This window comes from Callospermophilus lateralis, chromosome 5 (genome assembly GCF_048772815.1).
Source record: "Callospermophilus lateralis isolate mCalLat2 chromosome 5, mCalLat2.hap1, whole genome shotgun sequence".
Lineage (NCBI taxonomy): Eukaryota > Metazoa > Chordata > Mammalia > Rodentia > Sciuridae > Callospermophilus > Callospermophilus lateralis.
This window is the reverse complement of record NC_135309.1, coordinates 3,456,427-3,468,220: the sequence shown is the minus strand read 5'-3', so window position 1 is coordinate 3,468,220 and position 11,794 is coordinate 3,456,427. Positions and strand designations below refer to the sequence as shown.

The following is an 11,794-nucleotide window of genomic DNA, read 5'->3' as shown; positions in this document are numbered from 1 at the left end:
TACATCCTGTAGAACTGTAACCAGGGTCAACTTCATGCTGAGGGTAAACCTTGCCCCTCCACCGCCAAGTGCCTTATTTTATAAAACTGACTAACATTTTTTCTGTCCCAGGATAATCTATTTGTGTCCTTCATAGACCAGACGTGTCACTGCCCACAAGAGTAAAAGAACTGAAGCCTGGGAACTGGAGCAACAGCTCTCTCAAGGACACCAAGGGACACTAATCATAGCTACTGTTAATATCTGGGGCCAAGCTCTTGTACTATTATTATTCTAAAAGTCCTCCGTCTTCCCTCGCTGGGAGAATCACAGCTTCCAGACAAAAGTCCTCTGTTTCTCCTTTGCAATAAAACTTTCCTATTTCGCAGTCCCTCGTCCCCATTGTCAGTTCGGAAACGGTGACAAGGACCTAGCTTCCCAGTAAGAACAGAGGCTGCCTGGCTTACACGCCGCAAGCACGGGCCAGTCCCACCCGAGATCCTGCTGCTACGTGGTCCTCCCTCGACAGCGGGCTGCTCTCTTCCGCCCGCGACCCCTAACCGTTCGGAGCCCACGCTGCGTCCTGGAAGAGCAAGCCCCTGCCCTCCACGGGCAGCAGGGGGACGATGCGTAGAAACCGGCCAGTGCCGTGGGCCTCCGAAGCCGAGGGCAGCCGGCGCAGGGCTGTGACGTCACGGAGGTAGTTGGCGCGGGCGGCCGGAGGCCCGCGCGGGCGGGGCCGGCGAGGCTCTGTGACGCATCCACGTGTAAGCGCGCGCGGGCCGGCGCGGCGCTGTGACGTAGGCCTCACGGGCGGGGCGGGGCGGCGCGGCGGCAGCGGCCCTGATGCTGCGGCGCCCGCTGGCCGGGCTGGCGGCGGCCGCCCTGGGCCGGGCCCCTCTGGACGGTGAGTGCGGCGCGGGCTGCTGGCGGCGGCTTTTCCTGGGCCGCGGTGGCGACTGTCCTTGTTCGGGATCCTGGCAGACGCGTCCCCGCCGGTCCTTAAAACCTTGCGTGGCGGGATCGGGCGCCGAACTGCAGCCGCCGGCAGTCCGCGCGCTCCGCGCCCGCCCCGGAGGTCCCCGGCGAGGCTCGCGGGCGGGCAGTTGTGGGGTTTTGGGTAGGCCGGCGCTTAGAAGTGTCCCAAGCGCGGCTGTGGCGACGGGGCCGGACTCCTCCTGGCTTCCAGAAGCCGCCGGTGCGGAGCTGTCCCCAAGCACGGTCTGAGCCGAGATGGAGTCTGCAGGGCACAGGATGCTGTCGTGAGGAGGCTCTGTCACTAACAGGCCAAACACGTTTATGTCTTTCCACAATGTCAGAATCTGTTGAACGACACGCCTTCCTCGAATGGGTTCGTTGAGAGTCGTAATCCAGGAAAATACGAGGTCTTTTATCCAGCCCTAATTCCTCCTGTCTAACACTCAAGTCCCACATCACACAATGGTGTATACAGGAAAAAGACTGAGGAAGGGTCAAGGCGGTGCAGGCTTACAGGGTGCTGCATCATGAGCCCAGGCTGAGACATGAGTCAAGACTCAGTCACTGCAGGTAGGTGGTCAGATAAGAATTTTAACGAATCAGTTCTGCAGAGTTGTCAAGAGTCCAGGTGGATGGCAGTTTCGGTGTCAGCTTAGAGTGGGGTCATGTGTGGCCATCCCAGCAGGACAGACATCTCTGCTGCAGCCCAACGGGGACAGGAAATGGAAGCTCCTCACTAGTGAATTTCCTGAGCAAGGCTGTTGATGAGTGCCCAGGGGATGGGGTCAAGGTACTGCCATTCAGTCTCAAGGCTCCTACTTTTATTGGGTCTCAAGCAAGGAAGGGGTTTGCAACTGGTGAGATGGATAAGCTCCCATGTCTGATGTTCCTGATGTGATTTGGTTTGCCCATGCGTCCAAGTGCTCCTTAATTTAGTTTGATAAGTTGGCATATATAAGTTATTTATCAATGTGTGCCTTACAGTTGGTTGTATTGGGCAGATGGTGGTGGTTTACTTGTATAAACAAGGCATGGAGTCATTCTATCTTGGCACTTGCACTCAAAATGAGTAGCTTATGGCAAACTACTGCTTCATAAAATGGAGAAACTCAAGTTTAGGCTCAGCCTGAGAACTGAGAACATACATAGCCTGCTCTCCAAGCGAGGAGTGCAGGAGTTCCTATAGGTGATGCTTGGAGTAGGTGAAGGTGCCATGTAGTACCTGTCCTGAGGAGAGGGTGGAAGCCAGGTGATAGCTGGCCACTCTTGGGTAGAGCCAAGGGAAGAGAAGGAATGCAGTTTACTTCTGTAGAAGGGTGTCCTTCAAGTTCACCCTTGCAGGGTCTTTAGAGGGCTTTGCCTGCCACAGTGTGGGCTTTTCTGGCGTTTTCTGTCACTCTTAGACTTCCCAGACCATGTTTTGCTCTGAGGAACTCAGGAAAACTTTCTTCTTCAGTCCCCAGGAAGGACAGGATAGGATGGGATTTGCTACTTGGGGCTTTCCTGTCTCAGTCACTGATAGCAGAATTTCCTGCCATGCTGGCCAGTGGTGCCACTGCCTTTCCTTGAGGCTCTGGAAACCTTGGCCTGGCACTAGATTTTGGCTGGAAAAAACAAGACCAGCACGTCCTGAAGTTGTGAACTTGAATGTATTACATTTTGCTCCAGCCACCCCACACTTTCCCCTGTCTGTTCAGGCACATGCAGAATAGTCAGGAAGCATGTTGAGATGATTTGAGAAAGAGGTAGAAGGAGCGGATGGGACAAGAGTGATCCCACATCATTAGGAAGGGAAGGGAGGGAGTGGGGGTAAGCCCAGGAAAGCAGGTGGAGGAGGAAGGTGCCTCTGTACTCAGCTCCAGTTTCCTCTCTGACCCTGCCTGTGCTGGGCTGGGTCTCCCCCTGCAGAAGAGGGCTGCTGGCCAGCCCCGTGGGGTCCTTGCACTCTACTGTTGTTTGGTTCTACTTTCTATGCTTGTTCTGCCCTTGTTCCTTTTTCTTGGGTGGGGAGAATCTCAAACAGGGCAGTGTCAGCAAGGCATGGCAGTTGTACAGGGCTGGGTGCTCCGCCCTGCCCTGGCTTCCTCTGAAGACAGTGGTAGATCCTGTCCCACTTGGGTAGGAGGATAAGACAGAAAATGCTCAGACCGTTCCAGGTGCTAGGTTTTTTTTTTGTTGTTGTTGTTGTTTTGTTTTGTTTTGTTTTTTTGGGGGGGCAGGGGGCAGGTAATGGGTATTTAACCCAGGAGCACTTTATTTTTTATTTTATTTTAATTTTGAGACAGGATCTCACTAAGTTGCTGAGGGCCTTGCTAAGTTGCTGAGGCTGACCTTGAACTTGTGATGCTTCTACCTAACCCTCCAATTTGCTGGGATTACAGACAGGCATTACTGCACCTGGTCTAGGTGTCACCTTATTTAGAAGAAGCTCCATAGGGCTGGGTGGTCTCAAGCTGGGACATGTCACCTGGGTGCCCAAAGCCACTTGTTTCTCAGGAGAGGGTTAGAGGGAGCTGACATCTTTGTTCTTTTGGTGTCTTCTGGAAGGCAAAGGGAGGGGGCAGCTGTGGCAGAATCCAGTCTTAGGGGCAGGCTGTAGGGAGGAGAGGAGTGGGGCTGCTGGTGCAAGGGAAGCCCAATTCAAGTAGTTCCCAGCAAATGCTTCTGGGTGACAGTCCCTCCTGAGCTCCTGTGGAATTCTCTTGTATCTCAGCCACTTCTTACAGATGTGGGGGTTTTGGCTCATGACCAGGGTTTGGAACTGAAAGAACCAAAGAGCAAAGGGTCCAGAGTACTTTCCACATTCTCCCCAAAACAAGTTGCCTCTGGCCTGTGGTTTGGCTCAATGCTCTTGGTAGTTGCTAGGGTGAGAGTCAGCTGTGCAGTTTCCTTCCCAGGGGAGGTGCCTGGGGCTACAGCTGTGTCCCACGTTGGTTGTGCCGGCTTCCCCAGCGCAGGCGCACACACCCTACTGTTCCAGTAGGGGCCTACACCAGCTCAAGTGGGCCTGCTGTCAGCCTGTGGTTCCTCTGGTGGGGCTGGCCAGGGCAATGTGGTCCTGTGGAAGAGGGACAGGTACTCCTGGTTGTGAGCTCCTGGTGCTCAGTGTGTGGCTTGTGCCCTGGCCAGACTCTGTGGAGCCCTTAGAACATGTGCCAGGTCTGCCAGGCCAAGCTGGTGTCTTCCAGCTGTATCTCCCTGCCTCTCCTCCAGATAGGTCAGGAGGGGTGCATCCTCCTGAAGAGGCTGGCAAGCTGGGCCTGGGGTGTGCAGCGCAGCAGGACCATGGCAGGGATGGAGCTGGTTGTGATGCAGGGGTATAGGCACCTGCACATGTGCTTCTGTTAGAGCAAGACCTGCTGCTAAGCTGAGGCAGTCGCAGCAGTCCTTTCTTACCCAGTTCTTGGGGTCGTGCCAGGAAGATACCAGACATGTCCCTCAGAGTGGCAGGCATGAGTTTATTGAAGGGAAAGGAAAAGGAGACTCTCAAGGGAGAGAGTGGGTCCTCTGAGAGAGGGGACAGCATGCCCCTCCTGCTCTCCAGTTTTATTGGAGTCCTGGGGAAATTGCCAGACAGTCCCACCCTGGTCCACCTCTTGACAGCATGTTTTTTGTTTTTTTGTTTTTTTGTTTGTTTTTAGTTGTAGTTGGACACAATACCTTTATTTTATTTATATTTACGTGGTGCTAAGGATTGAACCAAGGGGGCCTCGCATGTGCTAGGTGAGCACTCTACCACTGAGCACAACCCCAGCCCTTTGACAGCATGTTGACATCAGGCATGTCATGACATCAGGCTATCATGACAACTCTAGTTCACTTTGGCTATACTGACTGATTCTGATTGGAACCTGTTCTTACCAATTTTATGGTTGGGAGAATTATCCTTTATCTCCCGTGTTCTGGGGGCCACAGAAATCTCCCTCGGGGTAACTTGTGTTCTTCTTGACATTTTGGGCCTGTATTTCTCATGCAGGTAGCAGGTAGTTAGCTGAGAATGTATCCTGTGGACTTGAGCCAGGCAGGGCTGCAGGTAAATTACTCTTTAAAAGAAAGCAAAGTGGGCCCAGTTTACAAAATTATCGCCTTAATCTCAGATTCTCACTGTTCATGCCTGTCTGTTCCCTATCCCTCACTGTCACCCATTTGTCCCCCTGACTGCTACCACAGCCCATAGGTGAGTGGCCCTGGGGATGGGGTACAGACTCTCATCCTCCCAAAATGTGGGACAGCCTCTTCCTAATGGTACAGTAGTACTCAGCCTCCTGATACCGCAGTACCTGGTACAGTAGTACTCCTCCTCCTGTTCCGTAGTGTTCCTCCTCCTGTTCCAGTAGTGTTCCTCCTCCTGTCCCAGTAGTACTCCTCCTTCTGTTCCAGTAGTGCTCCTCCTCCTGTTCCAGCAGTGCTTGTCCTCCTGATACGGTTGTACTACTCCTCCTGGTACAGTAGTACTCCTCTCCTGTTCCGTGGTATTCCTCCTTCTGTTCCAGCAGTGTTCCTCCTTCTGTTCCAGTAGTGCTCCTCCTGGTACAGTAGTACTCCTGGTATGCTAATGCTCCTCCTCCTGTTCCAGCAGTGTTCCTTCTTCTGTTCCAGCAGTGCTCTTCCTGGTACAGTAGTGCTCCTGGTACACTAGTACTCCTCTTCCTGGTACAAAAGTGCTCCTCCTCCTGGTATAGTAATGCTCCTCCTCCTGGTACAGTAGTGCTCCTTCTCCTGGTACAGTAGTGCTCCTCCTCCTGGTACAGTGGTGCTCCTCCTCCTGGTACAGTGGTGCTCCTCCTCCTGGTACAGTGGTACTCTTCCTCCTGTTCCAGCAGTGCTCCTCCTCCTGGTACAGTAGTACTCATCATTCTTCCAGGTGGGTTTCTCTTTTCAGCAACCAAAGTAGCTGTGCTGTGATTGCTTATAGGAGTCCATATACTTGTTAGGGATGAAATGTTCCCTTCCTATGAGGGAGAGACCTTCAAGGTAGAGACCTTTCCTCGTTCAGGTTTGGGCAGCCAGTAACAAAACCAAAGCTGAGCATCAGCAGTACAAGCTTTATTCAGTGGCTAAAGAATGGAAAAGCAGGGTTTCCTCACAACTCCACCTCTCCACCCCTGAGGGTTCCAGAATCATAGACTAGGTTAGTGGAAATCAGGGATTTTGGGAAGGTGTCTGTTTTCTAGGAATCCACATGCCACCTGTTCTTTTATGTGGTCCTTCCTGGTTGCTACCAGGGTGACTAAACTGTTGGAGTGCTGGTAGTTGTGTCATTTGGCACAGAAGTCGGGTGATACTGAAGCTTGAGGCCCTTGGCCCAGCTGGCCATACGTGGCCTGTTAGTCACCTTCTAGGTGTTCAGTCTTTGTAGACAAGCCAACTGAGTGGGGCAAACCAGACAGACTGCATGGACAGTGCTGGGGTATGCACTGAGTCTGGACAACCCCAGGGTGAGCCCTGCCGGGAACCCATAATTACCCTTACGCGAGCCAGGAGCTCTAGAAGCTGGCCTGGGTTACAGGGCTCCTGTGTCCTGGGACACTCTGGGGTACGAGAAACTGAATGTGCCAAGTCAGCAGGATGCAGAGCCCCCACTGGCAGCAGCAGGCCACCATCCTGTGGCCACCTGAGTGCCTGGTGTAGGCAGAAGGGAGGGCCGCCCTGTGGAGCCAGGATGTGCAGCTGGCAGCAGGCCTGGGTGAGCAAGGGCTGGCCGGGGGGCATGAGCTCTGCCTGGACGCCCCAGAGAAGGTGGCATGCAGAGCAGCGTGACAGGTGAGAAGACACCTTGGACAGGCAGGCCAGAGCAGTCTGTTACTGACCTGCTGGTGATGTGGTCCAGGCTCCCCTATCCCTCCTTCCTGCATATTTCGCAAGCGGTCCCGAGTGTTTCATCTCAAGAACATGTACAAACGTGCGTTTCAGTGTGTATGTGCGGATGTGCATGTTTTGAGTGCGTGTACCTTGTAGGAGCACTTGCGGGCAGTGTCCTGTGGCATGTTCCGCTGTATGTGAAGAGCCGGCATGGTGCTCTGAGATGACCTCATGGCCTACATTGGAGATTAAGAAGCAGGCCTGCCCACACAGGTGCTTGTCTCTGCAGGCACTGTGCTGCTAACAGCCCAGGGCTAAGGTGCTTGGGTTGCCAGGCAACCCCTCCAGCTCCTACACAGCCTCCAGGGTCTCCCTCTGCCCAGGCCAGCACAGAGGGGAAGCTTTAGTCCCCAAAATCCTGCCTGGATTTTCCTCCCTCCTACTCTCACCCATGTGCTGCCCTGGGCAGACTTGGTCTTGCACCCCTCAGCTCACATGGGCTAGGGTAGGGCAGGGCAAGAAACTTCCTTTTCCTTCCTCCTCGGTGTGGGGGTGGGGCTGGCTTCCCTGTGAGGGTAAGGGCCCCTGGGATCTAGCTTTCAGAAGGGCAGGGTTGGTGCTTGGGGATTTAGCTTTAGAAGGGTGGGGCAGGGCACCCAGAGGATCTAGTTCTAAGAAGGGCAGGATTGGGTGTCCTGGGGATTTAGCTGTCAGAAGGGCAGGGTGCAGTCTTGTCAGAGATTAGCCCCCAGCTTTGAGTGCAGAGCAACTGCAGTCTTGCCCCAGGCTGACCACAGAGGAGGCAGGTGGGTGCTGTCCCAGGGAGACAGGAGGGGCTGTCCCCCAGGGAAAGGAGGCCTGCTCAGGGCCAGGTTGGTGGGAGGGTGAATTGGAGCAGTCAAACGCTGAGAGACCGTGGGGTCAGGGCTGGAATTCAGTAGATCCTAGGGAAGGGTCCCTGTCCTAGGGCAGTGCCAGCAGATCCATAAGGAAGGCAACTGGTGCAAGATTGTGCTGAGCTGTGGGGTAGGGCTCAGCTGATCCCACAGACCTCCCCTTTGGCATAGGCTGCTCAGTGCCTTCCTGCCACAGGTGTTGAGCCCTTAGCCACTCCAGCTTCCCCTCGTAGGGCTGCCCCACCTGCCAGCAGCCTGTGCTTCCCAAACTCTGGCATCAGAGACCAGGACTAGTGGGAGGTTCCCAGAACAGACTTGGATTGAGCAGACCTTAATGAGACCACACTTGTGGGGACAGGAACACTCCCACCTCAGACCCGGCCACCCAGCAGGCAGGTACTGCCTGTAGGAGCCAAAGCTAGGTTCCCACATGGGCTAAAGGTCTCAGGGTCTCAGAGGGGTGGCACTGGGTAGGGCAGCCCTGGGTGGGGCAGGGGTTTCAGGATGGGATCCTGGAGGCAGCCCTGAGTAGATGGAACTGGAGTGGACAGTGTCATCTGGCCCAGGCTTAGCTGGGGGAGACACAAGGGTGGGGCTGGAGCCCTGTTGGCCTCCTTGCTCTTGTGGTCATCTTTGCTGGATTAGTACTCTTCTGTGCATGGTGCACATTGCACAGGGAGGCCCTCACCCCACTGCCTCCTGTGTGGTCCAGTGCTGGCATGGGTGAGGGCACAGCTGCCCACATCTGCACCTGCCCCTGCACAGGCATGTCGGGACCCAGGCCCGTGGTGCTGAGTGGGCCATCCGGGGCTGGGAAGAGCACCCTGCTGAAGAGGTTGCTCCAGGAGCATGGCAGCATCTTTGGCTTCAGTGTGTCCCGTGAGTACTTTGGGGACATGAAGATATGGGCTTCAGAGGTTAGGGGTGTTGTCCCCAGCATGGAGCCACTCTGGAGGCCCCAGAGGCACACACACAGCCTGGGGGTGCTCTGCTTATGCCCCTTTCCTGGGGTCTGAGTCTGCAGCAAGCCTCCTGGTCTCCATGGCCCCCAGAGCCCAGGGCTGGGCTGCCACAGCCTCCTGCCCATGCGGTGCAGGCCTCAAGTCTGGTGCACAGCCCTGCGGCGGGCCCCTGGGTGGAGCATACCTGCCAGAGAAGACTTGTGGAGCTGGTGGGCTCCAGGGTCTCTCAGTGGGTGGTGGGTCTTTTTTGTAGATACCACGAGGAACCCGCGGCCTGGTGAGGAGAACGGCAGAGGTGAGTTGGCTTGGGTAGTCCATGGGCCCTGGCTGCAGCTGGCATGGTGTTGAGAGGTCTCATCATCCCCTGCCTCTTGGCTGCAGTGCACACAGTGGTCTCCCACCTGTGAGAGGGTCCCTGCCTTCAGGGGTGGTGGGTGTGATTAGGTTCTGTGCCTCTTGTCAGCCTGGGGGAAGCTACAGAAGTAGTGTCCTGGGCACCTGACTCAGGCTGCCCTGAGCTTGGCCCCGCTGCTGTGTGGTGTGCTGGCAGTGTGCTCCTCCAGCATGTCCCAGACACTCCATGCTGATGTGTGGTCCAGGGGTCCCCACCTCCTCTGTGGAACCTGGCAGTCTCCAGTCCCCACAGAGGGGACAGTGCAAGCAGTGCACATGACACATGGACAGAGCAACCCGGACATGGATGGAAGGAGGGCTGTCAGTACTCCGAGGAGATGGGGATGCTGGCCGGGCCGCGTGGTGGGCACCTCTAGACAGCCTTCCTCCTCTCCAGATTACTACTTTGTGACCAGGGAGGTGATGCAACATGACATCGCCGCTGGGGACTTCATTGAACATGCTGAGTTCTCAGGGAACCTATATGGGACAAGGTGAGCTGTGCATGGGGTAGGCCCAAAACACCTGGCGCCGTGGGTCAGGGTCCCCATGTCATGGCAGCAGTGGGCTCTCCAGTCTTCCCCTCCGATACCTTCCACCCAGTCTGCCTGCTGCAGCGTGCCCTTCCCCAGCTCCCATGGAGACCTTGAGCCATCTAGTGGGTAAGGGAGCACATGAGGAGGCACAGAAACAGGCCTGTCCAGAAGCCCGGGGTCAGGCAGTGCCCACCAAGAGGAACCCCATGTGGCTGCAGGACAAGTGACTATGCTGGCAGGGCCCTGGTGGGGGTGTGCTTGGGGTACTCTGGAAAGTGCAGGGGGTGCTGGGGACAGGTGAGGCCCTACAGCTGCCCAGGGGAGGCTGGGAGGGAGGGACCAAGTTCCTCTGAAAGTCTTGGAGGCCTGGGGCCTGGCAGAGCAGAGCAGTGCCACTGAGCTTCTGGCTGCGCCCATCTCTGACCCTAGCAAGGCGGCCGTGCGGGCCGTGCAGGCCATGAACCGCATCTGCGTGCTGGACGTGGACCTGCAGGGCGTACGCAACATCAAGAAGACAGACCTTTGCCCCATCTACATCTCTGTGCAGCCTCCTTCACTGGATGTGCTGGTGGGTGCCTGGGGCAGGGCTGGGCGGGCACCCAGGAGGCTCTGACCCCACGTGGGCCTGCTTTCTAGGAGCAGCGGCTGCGCCAGCGTAATACGGAGACAGAGGAGAGCCTGGCGAAGCGGCTGGCCGCCGCTCGGGCAGACATGGACAGCAGTGAGTGCAGCTGGGGTCCCCTAAAGGTTCACACCCCCATCTCCACCTGGATCCTCTTCTCTCTGGTCTGTGCTCAGTTTGCTGCAGGCGGGGGTTGCTTGGCCCTTCTGCTGTCTCTGCAAGGGCGTGGGGCAGCCACATCACTCGCACTGCTAGCCCTGACCAGTGTCTCGAGACAATCGTGAATTTGAGCTTGGATTCAAGAGCTTGACAGGACTGAGCCCCTGCTGGGGTTCTGCAGGGAGGAGAGTGTGGCTTGGCACCTGGCCCTCGGGGTCTGTCCCTCCCATAGCCTGGACATGCCAGGGCTGCCTCGCAGAATAGCAGCAAGGGAACACAGCTAGGTGATGAGTTTGATGCTGTCTGTCCCTGACCCCATCTGGTCCCCAGGCAAGGAGCCAGGCCTGTTCGACCTGGTGATCATCAATGATAACCTGGATGAAGCCTACGCGGCACTGAAGCAGGCACTGTCTGAGGTGGGCCTCCCTCCTTGGTCCTGGGCAGCCCCTGCTCAGGCTACGTCCTGGGTGGACTCTGGAAAGGCCTGGTGTACCCACACTGGCACAAGACCGGGTGTCAGTAGATGGGAGGCCCAGTCCTCCCCAAACCCAGCCTTCCCTGACCTTTTTTTCTTCCTCCTGGCAGGAAATCAAGAAAGCTCAGGGGACAAGCCATTCCTGAGGACCAGCTGTCCAACCCACAGACGCTTCCCGTGTCCTGCATCTGTCTGGGCTGCTGAGGATCCACACAGCAACCAGGATGGCTTCCCAACGTGGGGTGGGCACAATTGCTCCTTGCTGGCCACATGGCAGCTCTGCACCTCAGCTGGTGTTTGGCATGTGGGGTGGGATTGCTGCCCACCTCCCTCCCTCACTGTGGCTGGAGGACTGAGGTGCCTCCCATCTGCCTTCCCTGAGCTGTCTCTGTCCTTTCCCCTGTCCCTCCCGCTGGAGCGGGACTGACATCCTAATAAAGTGACTGTTGGGTTAGAGTGTTGCCACCCTGAGGTGGGGACTTGATCCTGAGTAAGGCCACAGCTACACTCCTCTACATGGGACTCCTGGTCCCCTCCACTTCTACCCAGCCAGCCCTAAGGACAGTGTCTACTGGCACCTACTCCCATGACCTGACCCAGTGTCCACCAGTCATGGAAATGTCAGCCAGGGCTGGTCCTGAGCATGTCCCCTTGGGGATCCCAGGCCCAGCTCTGGGAGTCCACTGCTGCCTGTTCTCCCAGTTGCTCTTGGGCCAGCTAGGGGCAATCCAGGTAGGGAACAGGGAGCTGAGGCTGTGGGATCAGGGTCCTAGGGGCTGGTGTAGGAGCAGATGCCCAGAGCCTCCTTAGAGGTTCCAGATCCCTGAGGTCTGGAGGCCAGGATGATTTGGGGGCTCCCAAGGGAGATGCTTCCTCAGAGGTAGCTGTCCATCTTGTCCTGGGCCCCAGTGGTGTGCCTCAAACCCTGGCTGTGCTGGGCCTCTTGTGTGGTTGGCCCAGGAAAATGGCCCCAGCAGAGGGGTACCACATTG

The 11,794-nt window shown here is 56.5% G+C and overlaps 1 protein-coding gene across 2 annotated transcripts; it reads left to right on the top strand.

Annotated features, from left to right (window-relative positions):
- The first annotated feature begins 795 nt into the window (after nt 1-795).
- Nucleotides 796-11,256, top strand: Guk1 (guanylate kinase 1). Of its 2 annotated transcripts, none has more exons than XM_076856261.2 (8): nt 796-886; nt 8,421-8,534; nt 8,871-8,912; nt 9,408-9,504; nt 9,976-10,114; nt 10,183-10,267; nt 10,658-10,743; nt 10,913-11,256. In XM_076856261.2, exons 1-8 carry the CDS (start codon nt 826-828, stop codon nt 10,946-10,948), a joined length of 660 nt encoding a protein of 219 aa, XP_076712376.2. In that variant the 5' UTR covers nt 796-825; the 3' UTR covers nt 10,949-11,256. The 2 variants fall into 2 exon arrangements, with proteins under 2 accessions (XP_076712376.2, XP_076712379.2); XM_076856264.2 differs by lacking the exon at nt 796-886 and adding an exon at nt 5,618-5,821.
- The last annotated feature ends 538 nt before the right edge of the window (nt 11,257-11,794 follow it).

Excerpts from the sequence above, each read along its gene's own strand:
- Guk1 (XM_076856261.2), top strand. The coding sequence starts at position 826 with ATGCTGCGGCGCCCGCTGGCCGGGCTGGCGGCGGCCGCCCTGGGCCGG. Across the intron at positions 8,535-8,870 it reads CTTTGGCTTCAGTGTGTCCC|ATACCACGAGGAACCCGCGG; the intron begins GTGAGTACTTTG and ends TCTTTTTTGTAG. Across the intron at positions 10,268-10,657 it reads TCGGGCAGACATGGACAGCA|GCAAGGAGCCAGGCCTGTTC; the intron begins GTGAGTGCAGCT and ends TCTGGTCCCCAG.